General features: G+C 36.4%; 1 protein-coding gene and 1 pseudogene across 1 annotated transcript in view; both read left to right on the forward strand.

Annotated features, from left to right (window-relative positions):
* Positions 1-845, forward strand: part of C3H4orf17 (chromosome 3 C4orf17 homolog) — a 45,285-nt gene extending 44,440 nt beyond the window's left edge. Inside the window, exon 8 of the mRNA XM_057729909.1 lies at positions 643-845. Within this exon, the coding sequence (XP_057585892.1) occupies positions 643-845 (203 nt within the window). The remainder of the gene's footprint in view (positions 1-642) is intronic.
* Positions 846-15,231: 14,386 nt separating this feature from the next.
* Positions 15,232-15,713, forward strand: LOC130850070 (vesicle-associated membrane protein 4-like; annotated as a pseudogene).
* The last annotated feature ends 527 nt before the right edge of the window (positions 15,714-16,240 follow it).

Here is a 16,240-nt window from a genome sequence, read left to right on the forward strand (position 1 = left end):
CTCCTTTACTCTGACACTCCAAGGATGATCTATTGTATCTGACTTCTAACAAACTCTTCATCGTAGGACCACAGAATCATGATAGGGATGGTTTCAATTACTCAATTTTATGTCTTATCTGTAGGCCTCAAATATATTTTACCCTGTCTAGATACTTGTATACAAATCCTCAAATCATACCCCTTTGTATCTAGTGTTGGTATTCAGCATCTCCCCAAATCCTTATTTCTGCTTGGGTGTAACCAATGTAGGCCTTGGGAAGGTCTTTTGAGTACAATTGTTTTAACCTGCTTATCTACTTTGTTTTTTGTCTATCAGGACCGTAGATCCTTCACCTTTCTCTCACTGGTCCTATCCTTGTCCATCACCTTTACCCATCACCAGCTCGTTCCTACCAAAATAATGCTAGATTTTAAGATTGAAAGAACATATCCTGCATGTTATAGAACAAATAACTCATTAAAGATGAGCAGGTGGTAAGAAAAATGAGAATAAATTATTTTATGAATTTTGGGTGTATTTGATTCACCTAAACTTCATATAGTTTTTGTTTTTTTTAATGTCATTTGCTACTAAAACATGGCAGAAGCTACTATATTTGATGTCTCAATTATGGTCTCATTGAGACTTTTTCTATTTCAGAGGCTGAGCACAAGCCTCCATTGTTTATAAGAAGAAATAAGATGACTATACCCATTGCAGAATATTTCAGCAAGCCAAAGTCTCTTCCCAGGCCTAAAACTCAAGAGAGCATATCAACAAAACCAGTATCAGCAAGGAGTATACAACAAGGATACAGTCACTCTCCCCAAAGAGCATTTCATCCTGTAACATACCAAAGGTAGAAATTCTAGACTGGGCTAAGTCTTTCACAAACACGAGTTTCACTTTGTTATAACATCAAATTATTAGAAGCATGTTTTTGGTATGGAGGAATCATTAGCTCCTCTATATGGTGGTACGTGTAAATCTCAAAGCATCTGTATATAGTGATACTAAATAAATATTAATGGAGACAGCATTTGTATTTGTAGTTAATTTAGTACTATGTATAAAAGAAATATATTTATATACTATATTTCTAGTCTTGCTACTATTAATATTAGTACATAAGCATTGGGCTCTGATAATAGAAAAATCATCCATAATCAGAATTAGGCAATTTCAATTCAACATTACCCTAAACTCTGATAAAAAATAAACAACAACGATAAACAAACAGAATTTTAACATCTGAGCTGCTTTTTGCGATCTAGTGTTTCAATGTTGTTGGACTGTTGGAAAAATGCTCACCTCCTGCCAAAAAGAAAAGATGTAAAAATTATTCCTAACTTATGAGCCAGAAAGGAGCTAGTTTCCACTCATTGCTAATTTTAAATGATATTAATGCATTTCCTAATATTGAACTTTTGGTATTTTTAAAATAAACCACCCTTGGGCCATGCTATTGTTCTTTCAGTATATTGCTGAATTCTATCGACCAATTAACCAATCTTTTGTTTAGAATGTTTGCACTGATATTCAAAACGGATATTATAAATTTTGTGTGTGTGCGTGTATGCACACAATGTTAATGATAACACTTACACCACACTTACTGTGTGTCAGGAATCATTCTAAACACTTTAGATACAGTAACATTTAATTTTCACAATAACTGTTTGAGGTAGCTATTATTGTTATCCTCACCTTTTTTTTTTAAATAAGAAAACGTATTTAAAAATAAGTTTAAACAAAGAGGCACAGAGAGTTGTACTCATTGGGATGAGACAAAACAGTTGTAACATGTCATCATTCAAATACAGCAGAGGTTTTTCTCACAGAAGAAAACAAGGTGTGTGTTTTCAACCAGCAGATGACTTCACTTTACTTGGTGATTCAGAGGCCCTGGATCCTTCCATCTTGTGGCTCTACCATTATCTAGGGTTTCACTATTAATTTCATCCTGCTGGCAAAAGAGGAAAAACAAAGTGGAAGGAAGTATTAACTTCCTATAGTTGCTGTAATAAATTACCATAAACTTAGTGGCTTAAGCCGACACAAGTTTAAACTCTTACAATTCTGGGGCCAAGGTCCAAAATGGATCTCATTGGGCTCAAACCAAGGTGTTGGCAGGGCTGCGTTCCTTTTGAGGCTTTAGGGGCGAATCTATTTCCTTGCCTTGTCCAATCTCTAGAGGTTGCCCATACTCCTTGGCTCATGACCCTCTTCTGTCTTTCAAGCCAGCAGTGGCTGGTTGAGTCTTTCTCACAACACATCACTGATACTGAGTCTTCTGTCTCCCCTCTTCCACTGTTAAGGACCCAGTGATTACATTGGGCCTGCCTGCTGTCCAGGTTATCCAAATAATCTTATCTTAAGGTCAAATGATCAGCAATTTAATTCCCCTTTATCATGTAACAGCATAGGTTCCAGGGATTAGGACCTTTGGGGGGACATTATTCTGCCTTCCACAGGGAGGGTACATCTGCTTAAAGTCTTGGTCTGGAAATGGGAAATATCACTTCTAATCATGTTCCATGGTAGAGAACTAGTCTAGCTGAAAGGAGGCTGATAAAATTATTAAGTAGGAATCACATTCCAGCTACAACTATATTCTGTGGAAAGGAAAATTGGATTTTGGTGGATAGTTAACTCTGACACAAAAGTTTAGTAACTGGTTTAAAGTGTAGCTGGAATCTATTTGCTTAACCACCGGGCACTACTGATAACATACCCAGACCATGCTCACTTCATTAAATTCATATCAAAGCTTTTTCCTTCTATCTTTTTCCTATTAGGGAAAGGTTGCAATAGCATTGTAGATTCCTTTTCCTTGCAAACTTAGTAAAATCCACCTATCAAACCATGTAGGTTTGGTGTTTGGAAGTGGTAGTCCTTTGACAATTTTATTTCTTTTGTGATAACTGGTCAGTTTATATTTTCTGTATTTTGGAGAATCAATTTTGGAGATTTTTATTTTCTTAGAAAATTAAGCATTCCATCCAGTTTTCTAAATTTATTTTCATAGTGTTAAGACAAGTTGTCTTATAATTCTTTGAAATTCCTGATTATATTCTGGAATCTCAATTTTATGTATTTATAATTTTTTGACTCAAGTAATGGCACTTTACATTTTACTATTGCTTTCAAAAGCCAGATCTTGGATTTAGTGCTATGTTGTTACAATAGTACTACTTTTAAATTCATTAATATCTCCTTTCACTCTATTTCTTTTAGTTTCTTTAGGTTTATTATTGTCCTAACATCTTGAGTTGAATGTTTTTAATGTAGTTACATTCAGTCATTCTCATTTATTAGCATTAGTTGTTTTTGTTTTTGTTTTCCAGCTGTGCTGAGCAACTTGCAGGATCTTAGTTCATAACCAGGGATTGAACCTGGGTCCTAGAAGTGAAAGCACAGAGTCCTAACCACTGGACTACCAACGAATTCCCAAGCATAAGTTTTTAAGGTGGGATTTATACCTGGAATGCAATGATGGTTCAATAAAAGAAAATCAATCAATGTAATATACTACATTAACAAAATTAATGACAAAAATCACACCATCATTTCAATCAATGCAGAAAGAGCATCTAATGAAATTCAACACACCTTCATGATAAAAACACTCATCAAACAAGGAATTCAATGTAAGAGAAGCCATATATGAAAAGCCCACAGCTAACATTGTATTCAACAAGGGAAAGATTGAAAGCTTTTCCTCTAAGATCAGAAACAAGGCAAAGATGCCCATTCTCATTACCTCTTTTCAACACAGTCCTGGAAATTCTAACCAGACCAATCAGACAAGAAAAGGAAAAAGAAGGTATACAAGTTGGAAAAGAATAAAGGGAATAATGTAACCAAAATGACCTATTTGCAGATGCCATAATCATATATGTAAAAAATTATAAAGATTCCACACACACACAGAGTTCCTTTTACAGCTAATACACAAATTCAGCAAAGTTGAAGACTTAAAATCAACACTTAAAAATTCATTGGATTCTGATACACTAACAACAACCAATTCAAAAAAGAAAATTAAGGGGAAAAAAATCCCACTTATTACAATGCCAAAAAGGATAAAATACTTAGGAAAAATCTTAAGGAGGTGAAAAACTTATACACTGAAAGCTATAAAACAATGCTAAGAGAAATTAAAGAAGAAATGAATAAATGGAAAAACATCCCACATTCATGGATTGAAATACAATAATGTTAAATTATCCATACTACCCAAAGGGATCAACAGATTCAGTGCAATCTCTATCAAAATCTCAATGACATTGCTTACAGAAATAGAAAAAAAAAACATTCTAAAATTCATATGGAGTCTCAAGGGACTCTGAATAACCAAAACAATCTTAAAAAGAAACAAAAAAACAAACACCCAAAAAACAAAGCAGGAAGCCTCACACTCCCTGATTTCAAAACATGCTACAAGCAACAATAATTAAGACGGTGTAATACTGGCATAAAGATAGACATATAGACCAATAGAACAGAATAGAGTCCAGAAATAAACCCATGTATATATGGCCAAATGATTTTCAATACAGGTGCTGAGACTATACAATGGGGAAAGGACAGTCTCTTCAACAAATGGTGTTGGGAGGACTTCCCTGGTGGTGCAGTGGTTAAGAATCCGCCTGCCATGCTGGGGACACAGGTTCAATCCCTGGTCCAGGAAGATCCCACATGCCACGGAGCAACTAAGCCTGTGTGCCACAACTACTGAGCCTGTACTCTGGAGCCTGCAAGCCACAACTACTGAGCCCACATGCCACAACTACTGAAGCCTGTGTGCCTAGAGCCTGTGCTCTGCAACAAGAAGCCACCGCAATGAGAAGCCTTTGCACTGCAACAAAGAGTAGCCCCCACTCACTGCAACTAGAGAAAGCCCATGCACAGCAACGAAGATTCAATGTAGCCAATAAAAAAAAATTATAAAAAAACACTCATTAAAAAAAACAAAAACAAATGGTGTTGGGTAAACTGGATATCCACATGCAAAAGAATAAGGTTACCTTACACTTTATATAAAATTAACTCAAATTTGATTAAAGACCTAAATGTAAGACCTAAAACGATTAAATTCCTAGAAGAAAACACGGGAAAAACATTAGGACATTGGATTGGGCAGTGATTTCTTGAATATGACACCCAAAACACAGGCAACAAAATTAAATATAAATGGGACTCCATCAAATTTTAGAACTCCATGTCAAAAGAAACAACATAGTGAAAAGGCAACCTATGGAATGGGAGAAAATATTTGCAAATCATATATTTGATAAGGGATTAATATCTAGAATATGTAAGGAACTTCTATAACTCAATGACAGAAAACCAATTTTAAAATGAGCAAGGGACTTGAATAGACATTTTTCCAAATAAGATACACAAATGGCCAATAAACACATGAAAAAATGTTCAACATCACTAATCGTCAATCAAAATGCCATCTTTTGATTGCATGATCACAATGAGATATCGTTTCACCCCCATCAGGAGGGCCACTATCAGAAGAATGGAAAATTAGTTTTGGTGAGTTATGGAGAAGTTGGAATGCTTACACGTTGTTGATGGGAATATAAAATGGTATGGCCATTATGGAAAACAGTATAGAGATTCCTCGAAAAATAGAATTAACATATGATTCACTAATCCTACTTCTGGGCATATATCCAAAAGAAATGAAAGCAGGATTTCACACCCATGTGCACACAGTATATGTACACACCCATGTTCATCACAGCATTACTGAAAATAGCCAAGAGGTAGAAGCAAGCCAAATGTCCATCAACAGATGAATGATAAAATGTAGTATATATGTACGATGGAATATTATGCAGCCTAAAAAAGAAATTTTGTCACATGCTATAACTTGCATGAACTTTGAGGACATTATGCTAAGTGAAGTACCCAGTCACAAAAGGACAGTACTGTAGTATCTAAAGTAGTCAGAATGATAGAAAGTAGAAAGATGGTTACCAAGGACTGGTGGGAAGGAGGAAGGGTAATTTATGTTTAATGGGTATAGAATTTCAGTGTTGCGTGATGAATATGTGCCAGGGATCTGCTCCCCAACAATGTGAATATGCTTAGCACTACTGAACTGTATACTTAAAATAGTTAAGACGGTAATGTTATGTGTTTATCATAATGAAAAAAGCCTAAATTGGAAAATATATAACTTGACCAGCACAGTTAACAAGCTTCATAAAATGAGTGTTCCCTCATTTTTAGTTCTCTACAAAGAATCTGTATAAAATTATTTATTTGCTTTTGGTATGTCTCACAGATATGCCCATTAAACATTTGGTTCTAGATTCTAAAATACTAAATCAAGTTACTTAGAATTATAAAATCCTTTGGAATATTAAATATTTTTGAGGCTTTTTTGGTAATTTTAATTTTTGTAACAATCATTTCACATAAACTTTCAAATGTATTGACAAGGTATTTTATAATATCCATTTGTTTATAATATAATATCTCCATTATTGATTTCTATATTATCTTCTCTCTCTCCCTCTTAAAATTTTCTTCTTGTTTAAAAGACTATTTTATTAGTCTTTTCAGAGTCAGTTTTTGCCTTGAGCCGCTTTACTGTATGTTTTACCTTTACTGCTGATTTTATCTTGTTTGCTGCTTTCAACTTTGACTTTATTCTGCTTTTTTTTAACTTAAATGCGTAGCTCAACAGTGCTAGTCTTTCTTCTTTTTCTAACATAAGCAATGGGCTATAAATTTTCCTCTAAATTGCTTTAGCTACATTTCACAAGTTTTAATACATATTTTTTCATTAAATTTGCTTCTAAATATTCTCTCATTTTTGTTTTCTTCTGCAACCCATAAGTTGTTTTGATGAGACTTTTCAAAAAAATTCCCGAACATATGTTTTAAAAACTTGTTATTTTTTAAATGATTTATAATTTAATTACATTGTGTCAGATAACATGATATGTAAAAATGACCAATCCTTTGATTTTCTTTGTGGGTAGATTTGAGGCCTAGCATATGGTCAATTTCATAAATGTTCCATATGACTTGAAAATAATATGAATTTTAAAATTGTTGGACACACAGGTATAGATATATCCATTAAACCAAGCTTGTTAATTGTGCTGTTCAAATGTTACATGTCCTATCTAATTTTTCTCTTTGTACTTGATTTATCAATTAAAATTTTCCAACTATTATGGTAGATGATGTAGTTCTGTGGTCTTTGTAATTTTGTCCACTTTGATTCATGTATTTTGAAATGATATTTAAATATAGTTTAGAATTTTACAATTAAGTCACAACCAACTTTATCACCAACACTGCTTTTTACAGTTCTAGGTCGTAAGCCTTTCCTTCTGTTCCACAAGTTTATTTTCTACTTTTATTGTTATCAGGGAAGTTGCCTATATTATTTCTACTTTCAAATTATTTTCCTTTGTGATTTAATATATACTTTAATGAACATTCTTTATGCACTGGAAAACTGCTTTCAACCTATAGAACTGGATATAAATCAATTATATGTCTTGTTAATTACAGCATTTACATCTCCTATAGATTTATCCTTTGTCCACTTGAGTTGTCATGGCTTGGGAAGCATGAATTAAAGTCTCCTTATACTGATGCATTTCTTATTATTTCATGTAATTCTCAAAGTTTTTTCTCAATGAAATGGGATATTATGCAATTTGGTACATAGGTATTCATAACTAGATGTTTACTAAGGATTGCATTCTTGAACACTACAACAGGACTTTCTTTTCCTTGCTTCACTGTAATTTGTTGAAGCTTCCCCAGTGTTAAAATTGTGACTTCTGTCTTCTTTTTCTTTTATTATTAGCCTGATATGCCTTCCTCTATTCTTTTATTTTCAACCTTGCTGAGTAAATTTACTTAAATATAGCACATGTTTAGGTTTTGAGTTTTTAAAAATCTGAGTGATTTTAGACGATATCTGCTGATAGGACAGAGAGATATGGTCTTGTGTGGTTGTGTTTTATGTTAGCATTGTTTTTATTGCTTTTTTTCAATGTTTTGCTAAAGGATCTCTGATTTCCATACTTTGATGGATAATCCTGATAATTTAGAAAGTTTGAATATTTATAATCTTATCTAATCTAATCATATTTAGAATCCATAAAGCGGAGTCTAAAACAAAGACTTAGACATTACTCCTTTTTGGGGGGCAGGCAATGTCAAAAAGAAAGAGTGAGAAACAAAGAAAATGAGATGAGAAATGAAGGAATGTCAATATGAGAAAGTATTATCAAGTTAGCTGCTGCTTGGTTTCAAACCAGTTGATTACTCAACCCTAAGGGATAGGACAAATGGGATAGCATCCCCATTTTACAAATGAGGACCTGAGACTTACAAAGGTTGAATAACTTGCCCAGAGTCACACAATTATCACATGACAGTGGGGAGATTTAAGCCAACTCTTTCCACTAACTGTATTATCTCTTGATCCTGTCACTGGTTCTCTCCTTCCTGTTGAAGTGCCTACTATATGTGTCTGGCAGGAATCTAGGAAACCAGAGATAAACACCTCTATGCTAATTGAGATCAAAGTTTAATAAGCACTATAGGATACTGCTATCATTAATTCTAGTCCCTGCCATTTTTTTTTCTTATTTATTCATTTTTTACAACAGTTGTCTGTACTATTCTTGGTGCTCTATGGGCAATTCTTGCCTTCTATCTATATCATTTCAGTGACTCTTTCCATCTATAGAGTGAAATAATACATTACTGTATCTTGTGATTGTAATTGGTGGGTTTCATAATTGTTCATTCACCTCCTAAAATATTCCTAAAAGGAATCTTCAGAATTGCTTTCTTTTTTCCTTTTTGCTTTACCAGTTCCAAGTATTTTCAAGTGCTCTAAGGTGGAAACACCCTGATCTCTAGAGAATCAGTCTGAAGAATGTCGTTTCCCTTAAATATGAGCTTGCTTTATAAAGACCATGGATTTTTAAAGAAATAAAATGAGAGCAGCCAAGATGAAGGAGTAGAAAAACCCTAAGTTCACCTCCTCTCATGAGCACCCCAAAACCACAACTATCTGCAGAACAATCGTTGATGAAAAAGACTGGAACCTACCAGAAAAGATATTCTACAACTAAAGATATAAAGAAGGAACCACAACAAGATGGGTAGGAGGGGCAAACTTGAAATATAATCAAATCCCATACCCCACCCCCACCATGGGTGACCCACAAACAGGAGAATAACCACACTGCAGAGGTTCTCCCACAGAAATGAGAGTTTCAAGCCCCACATCAGCCTCCCCAGCCTGGGGATCTGGCACTGGGAAGATGAGTCCCCTGAGCATTTGGCTTAGAAGGCCAGCAGGGCCTAATTTCAAGAGCCCCACAGGATTGGGAGAAATAGAGACTTCACTCTTAAAAGGTACACACAAAATCTCATGAACACCGGGACCCAGGGCAAAAGCAGTAATTTGATAGGAGTCTGGGCCAGACCTACCTGCTGGTTTTGGAGAGTCTCCTGGAGAGGTGGGGGTGGTTGTGGCTCACCCTGGGGACATAGACACTGGTGGAGGACATATTGGGGAACATTCAGCCTGGTGAACACCGCTGCTATTAACAGCTAACATCTTGGGTCATTAGCACCAAGACCTAGACCCACCCAACAGGCTATAGATTCCAGTGCTGAGACACCTCAGGCCAAACAACAAACTGAGTGGGGACACAGCCCCACCTATCAACAAATAGGCTGCCTAAAGAATAAAGAGCACACAGCCTCCTCTAGACTCACCACTAAAGACTGCCCAGCCCACCAGAGGGACAAGACACAGCTCCACCCAACAGTGGATAGGCACCAGTCCCTCCCACCAGGAAGCCTGCATAAGCCTCTAGACCAGCCTTGCCCAAAGGGGACAGACTCCAGAAGCCAGAAAACTACAGTCTTGCAATGCAGGCCAGAACCTACCCTAGAAGATGCTGACACCTGGCCCTGACCACTAGCAGGCCAACACAACCTTCAGGACACCCCAGATGCCATACCCAACTGTGTCAAGAACTGCCTCCCTCACCCGCTCTGGAATCCCTGGGCCCTGCAGCCAGATTCCAGGAACTAGCTCTGCCAGCCAGTAGACTGGCACTAACCCCAGGATTTGACTTCACCTGCCAGTGGGTGGACAATAGCTCCAGAGTCTTTGGAACCCTGACTCTGCCCATCAGTGAGCCAGCACTAGCCCCAGGGTCCCTAAGGATTCTTCAACCAGTCACCTTGTGACCAGGCCCTGCTAAACAGCAGCATCTACACAAAGCAGGGCCTGGCAACCAGCCAGACTAAGGGCCAACCAAGCCTACCAAACTGCCCACGTAGTCAGCCCTCTACAACAGAAGGACCCACACATCCATCTTAGGGGCAATCCCTAGAACATATAGCTTGGGTGATGAGTGGGGAGTCCACTGCAGGGATGCATAGGATACTTCCTACAGAGGGCCATTACTCCAAGGTCAAGAAATGTAACTAACCTACCACATACATAAAAATACAAATAGCAACTAAAACAAAATAAGGCAACAGAGGAATATGTTCTAGATGAAGAAACAAAACCCCAAAGAACTCAGTGAAGTGGATATAGACAATCTACCTGAGAAAAAGTTTGGAGTAATGATGATCAAAGAATGATGACAGGAATAGATGTACAGAGTGAGAAGTTAGAAATTTTTAACCAAGAGTTAGAAAATATAAAGAACAACCAACAGAAATGACAAATACAATAACTGAAATAAAATGTACACTAGAAGGAATTAATAGTAGACTAAATGATTCAGAAGGGTTGATCAGTGAGTTGGAAGACAGAGTAGTGGAAATCACTGCCACTGAACAGAAAAAAAGAATGAAAAGAAATGATGACAGTTTAAGAGACCTCCAGAACAACATCAAGTGCACTAATATTCAAATTATAGGGGCCCCACAAGGAGAAAAGAGAAAAACAGGGCCCAAGAAAATATCTGAAGATATAACAGCTGAAAAACTCCCTAATGTGGGAAAGGAAACAGTCATCCAAGTCCAGGAAGCCCAGAGAGTCCTATACAGGATTAACTCAAAGAGGAACACACCAAGACACTGTAATCAAAATGACAAAAATTAAAGATAAAGAGAGAATACTAAAAGCAAGGAAAAAGCAACAAATAACATTCAAGGGGACTCCCATAAGGTTATCAGCTTAATTTTCTGCAGAAACTCTGCAGGCCAAAAGAAAGAGGCATGATATATTTAAAGTGATGAAAGGGAAAAACCTACAACCAAGAATACACTATCCAGTAGGGTGCTTATTCAAATTTGATGGAGAAATCAAAAGCTTTACAGACAAGTAAAAGCTAAGAGAATTCAGAACTACCAAACAGCTTTACAACAAATGTTAAAGGAATTCCTCTAGGTAAAGAAAAAGCCAGAAGAAACAAGAAAATCATGGAATGAAAAATCTCACCAGTAAACAAACAGTAAAGGCAGGAAATTATCCAACACAAAGCTAGTAGGTTGAAAGACAAAAGTAGTAAAATCATGTGTATCCACAATAAGCAGTTAAGGAATACACAAAACAATTAGATGTAAAATGTATCAAAAACAGTAATCATGAGGGGAAGAGAATACAAATGCAGGATATTTAAAATGCATTAGAAATAAAGAGATCACCAACTTAAAACAATCACATATAAATAGACTGCTATACAAAAACCTCAAGGTAACTACACACCAAAAATCTATAATAGATATACACACAAGGAAAAAGGAATCCAAACATAACACTAAAGATAGTCAAACAAATCATAAGAGAACAAAAGAAGAAAGGGGAATGGGGGCGGGGAAGACATACAAAAACAAACCCAAAACAATTAACAAATTGGCAATAAGAACATATATATCGATAATTACCTTAAGTGTAAATGGACTAAATGCTCCAACCAAAGACACAGACTAGCAGCATGGGTAGAAAAACAAGATCTGTATATATGCTGTTTACAAGAAACCCACCTCAGATCTAGAGACACATACAGACTGAAAGTGAAGGGATGGAAAAAGGTATTCTATGCAAATTAAAATCAAAAGAAAGCCAGAGTAGCAATAATTATATCAGACAAAATAGACTTTAAAATAAAGGCTGTTATAGGGGACAAAGAAGGGCATTACATAATGATCAAGGGATCAATCCAAGAAGAAGATATAACAATTGTAAATTGCTCAACATAGGAGCACCTCAATATATAAGGCAAATGTTAAGAGATATAAAAAGAGAAATTGACAGTAACACAATAACAGTAGGGGACTTTAACACCCCACTTACATCAATGGATATATCATCCAGACAGAAAAGTCAATAAGGAAACACAGGCTTTAAATGATACATTAGACCAAAAGGACTTAATTGATATTTATAGATCATTCCACCCAAAAGCAGTAGATGCCACATTCTTTTCAAGTGCACATGGAACATACTTCAGGACAGATCACATGCTAGGCCACAAAACAAGGCACAGTAAATTAAGAAAATGAAGTCATATAAAAGCATATTTTCTGACAACAATGCTATAGGCTAGAAATCAAGTACAAGAGGAAAAAAACTGCAAAAACCACAAACACGTGGAGGCTAAACAATATGCTACTAAACAACCAATGGATCACTGAAGAAATCAAAGAGGAAATCAAAAATACCTTGAGACAAATGAAAACAAAAACATGACAATCCAAAACCTATGGGACACAGCAAAAGGAGTTCTAAGAGGGAAGTTTACAGTGATACAAGCTTACCTCAGGAAACAAGAACAATCTCAAACAACCTGAACTTACACCTAAAGCATCTAAAGAAAGAACAAAACCTAAAGTTAGTGGAAGAAATCATAAATCAGAGCAGAAATCAATGAAATAGAGATTTTAAAAAAAACCAGAAGAGATCAATGAAACTAAAAGCTGAAAAAAGAAATAAAATTGATAAACCTTTAGCCAGATTCATCAAGAAAAAAAGGGAGAAGCCTCAATGAGATTATTATCATGAAAATGACTGTACTACCCAAAGCAATTTACAGATTTAATGCAATCCCGATCAGATTACCAATGGCATTTTTCACAGAACTAGATCAAGAAATCTTACGATTGGTATGGAAACGCAAAAGACCCCGAATAGCCAAAGCAATCTTGAGAAGGAAAAATGGAGTTGGTGGAATCAGGCTTCCTGACTTCAAACTATACTACAAGGCCATAGTGATCAAGACAGTATGGTACTGGCACAAAAATAGAAAGGAAGATCAATGGAACAGAATAGAGAACTCAGAAGTAAGCCCAAACACATATGGGCACCTTATCTTTGACAAAGGAGGCACGAGTATACAATGGAAAAAAGACAGCCTCTTCAATAAGTGGTGCTGGGAAAATTGGACAGCAACATGTAAAAGAATGAAATTAGAACACTTCCTAACACCATACACAAAAATAAACTCCAAGTGGATTAAAGACCTACATGTAAGGCCAGACACTATCAAACTCCTAGAGGAAAACATAGGCAGAACACTCTATGACATACATCAAAGCAACATCCTTTTTGACCCACCTCCTAGAATCATGGAAATAAAATCAAGAATAAACGAATGGGACCTCATGAAACTTAAAAGCTTTTGCACAGCAAAAGAAACCATAAACAAGACTAAAAGGCAACCCTCAGAATGGGAAAAAATAATTGCCTATGAAACAACGGACAAAGGATTAACCTCCAAAATATACAAGCAGCTCATGCAGCTTCATACCAAAAAAGCAAATAACCCAATCCACAAATGGGCAGAAGACCTAAATAGACATTTCTCCAAAGAAGACATACAGATGGCAAACAAACACATGAAAAGATGCTCAACATCACTAATCATCAGAGAAATGCAAGTCAAAGCCACAATGAGGTATCACCTCACACCAGTCAGAATGGCCATCATCACAAAGTCTGGAAACCACAAATGTTGGAGAGGGTGTGGAGAAAAGGGAACTCTCCTGCACTGTTGGTGGGACTGTAAGTTGGTACAGCCACTATGGAAAACAATTTGGAGGTTCCTTAAAAGACTACACGTAGAACTACCATATGATCCAGTAATCCCACTCCTGGGCATATACCCAAAGAAAACCATAATCCCAAAAGAAACTTGTACCATAATGTTTATTGCAGCACTCTTTACAATAGCCAGGACATGGAAGCAACCTAAATGCCCATCAACAAATGAATGGATACAGAAGATGTGGCATATATATACAATGGAATATTACTCAGATATAAAAAGGGATGAGATGGAGCTATATGTAATGAGGTGGATAGAACTACAATCTGTCATACAGAGTGAAGTAAGTCAGAAAGAGAAGGACAAATATTGTATGCTAACTCACATATACGGAATCTAAAAATGGTACTGATGAACTCAGTGACAAGAACAGGGAAGCAGATAGAGAGAATGGACTGGAGAACTCGAGGTATGGGAGGGGGTGGGGGGTGAAGGGGAAACTGAGAAGAAGCGGGAGAGTAGCACAGACATATATATACTACCAAGTGTAAAATAGTCAGTGGGAAGTTGCTGTATAACAAAGGGAGTCCAACTCGAGGATGGAAGATGCCTTAGAGGACTGGGGCAGGGAGGGTGGGGGGGAATCGAGGGGGGGGCGTCAAGGAAGGGAGGGAATATGGGGATATGTGTATAAAAACAGTTGATTGAACCTGGTGTACCCCCAAAAAAATAAAATAAAATAATTAAAAAAAAAAAGAAAAAAAGAAAAAAAGGGAGAAGCCTCAATGAGATTATTATTGATTCCATTTCTAATCTAATCAATAAGATTAGAAATGAAAAAAAATTACAATGGACACCACAAAAATAAAAAAGATCATAAAAAACTACTATGAGCAACTATATGCCAATAAAATGGACAATATGGAAGAAATTGACAAATTCTTAGAAAGGTCCAGTCTCCCAAGACTGAACCAGGAAGAAATAGAAAATATGAGCAGATCAATTACCAGTACTGAAATTGAAACTGTGATTAAAAAAACTCCCAACAGAGGCTGCAGAGCACTGACCGGCTTGATGAGCAGGGACACAGGTGTGGTCAAAGGGCTGATGCAGGTCCATGCCCACTGTCCCCTGCTCCCTGCTTTCTTCCTCCACTTCCCACTCCTTCCCCCACCTGCCCAGTGCTACGTGCCACATAGAGCTGCCCAGAGCTCCCTGGGAGGCTCAGATGGTGAAGACTTATTTTGCTGGGAAGTAGAAGAGTACTTCTTCATTTAAAAACATGCCTCCCAAGTTTAAGTGCCACCTAAATGATGATGATGTCACTGGTTCTGTGAAAAGTGAAAGGAGAAATCTTTTAGAAGATGATTCAGATGAAGAAGAGGACTTTTTCCTAAGGGGACCATCTGGACCAAGATTTGGACCTAGAAATGATAAAATTAAGCACGTTCAGAATCATGTGGATGAAGTCATTGAAGTCTTGACATGCAAGAAAATATTACAAAGGTAATAGAAAGAGGGGAGTGACTAGATGAACTATAGGACAAATCAGAAAGCTTATTGGATAATGCAACTGCTTTTAGCAACAGATCCAAACAGCTTTGAAGGCAAATATGGTGGCATGGATGCAAAATAAAAGCCATCATGGTTTTGGTTGCTGTTATCCTTTTGTTAGTGATTATCATTCTTATAGTTGTGAAATACAATACATGATTTGATCACAGGTCTTCACTAAACAAAATTTGGGACAATAATAATAAAAGATTGCTGCATAATTTAAATGAAACCCATGTATATAACTTTCAAAGCTTCTTTTTCAACAAATTAACAGGCAAGTATTACTTCAAATTGGAGCATTGAGAATGTCCAATTCTCTTCTTCCCTTCCAACAAAATGTGCTTTTAATAATTATGTCTAAGGCAGATAATCAGCCTCAATTTTGCCATATTCCAAGAGTCTAATTTGAAACTAGATACTTGCCAGTTCATTATTTGTGATTATAGTTAAACACTGATAATGATATATCATACTGTTATTTTAATGGCATAAGGATTTGCATTTATTGCACCAAGGTGGGGGTCAGGCTGGTGGTCAGGGAGCCTCTGTAGAGTACCAAATCATTATGCTGAAAGACTTGCATAACCATTCCATTGATATTTGCAAGATTCTTCTCATATTACAACTGCTTTGCAAGCAATTCTCACACATTTATAGGTGTAACCAAAGCTAAATGTTGTAAA

The sequence above is a fragment of the Hippopotamus amphibius genome, chromosome 3, assembly GCF_030028045.1.
Source record: "Hippopotamus amphibius kiboko isolate mHipAmp2 chromosome 3, mHipAmp2.hap2, whole genome shotgun sequence".
In the NCBI taxonomy this organism is placed as follows: domain Eukaryota; kingdom Metazoa; phylum Chordata; class Mammalia; order Artiodactyla; family Hippopotamidae; genus Hippopotamus; species Hippopotamus amphibius.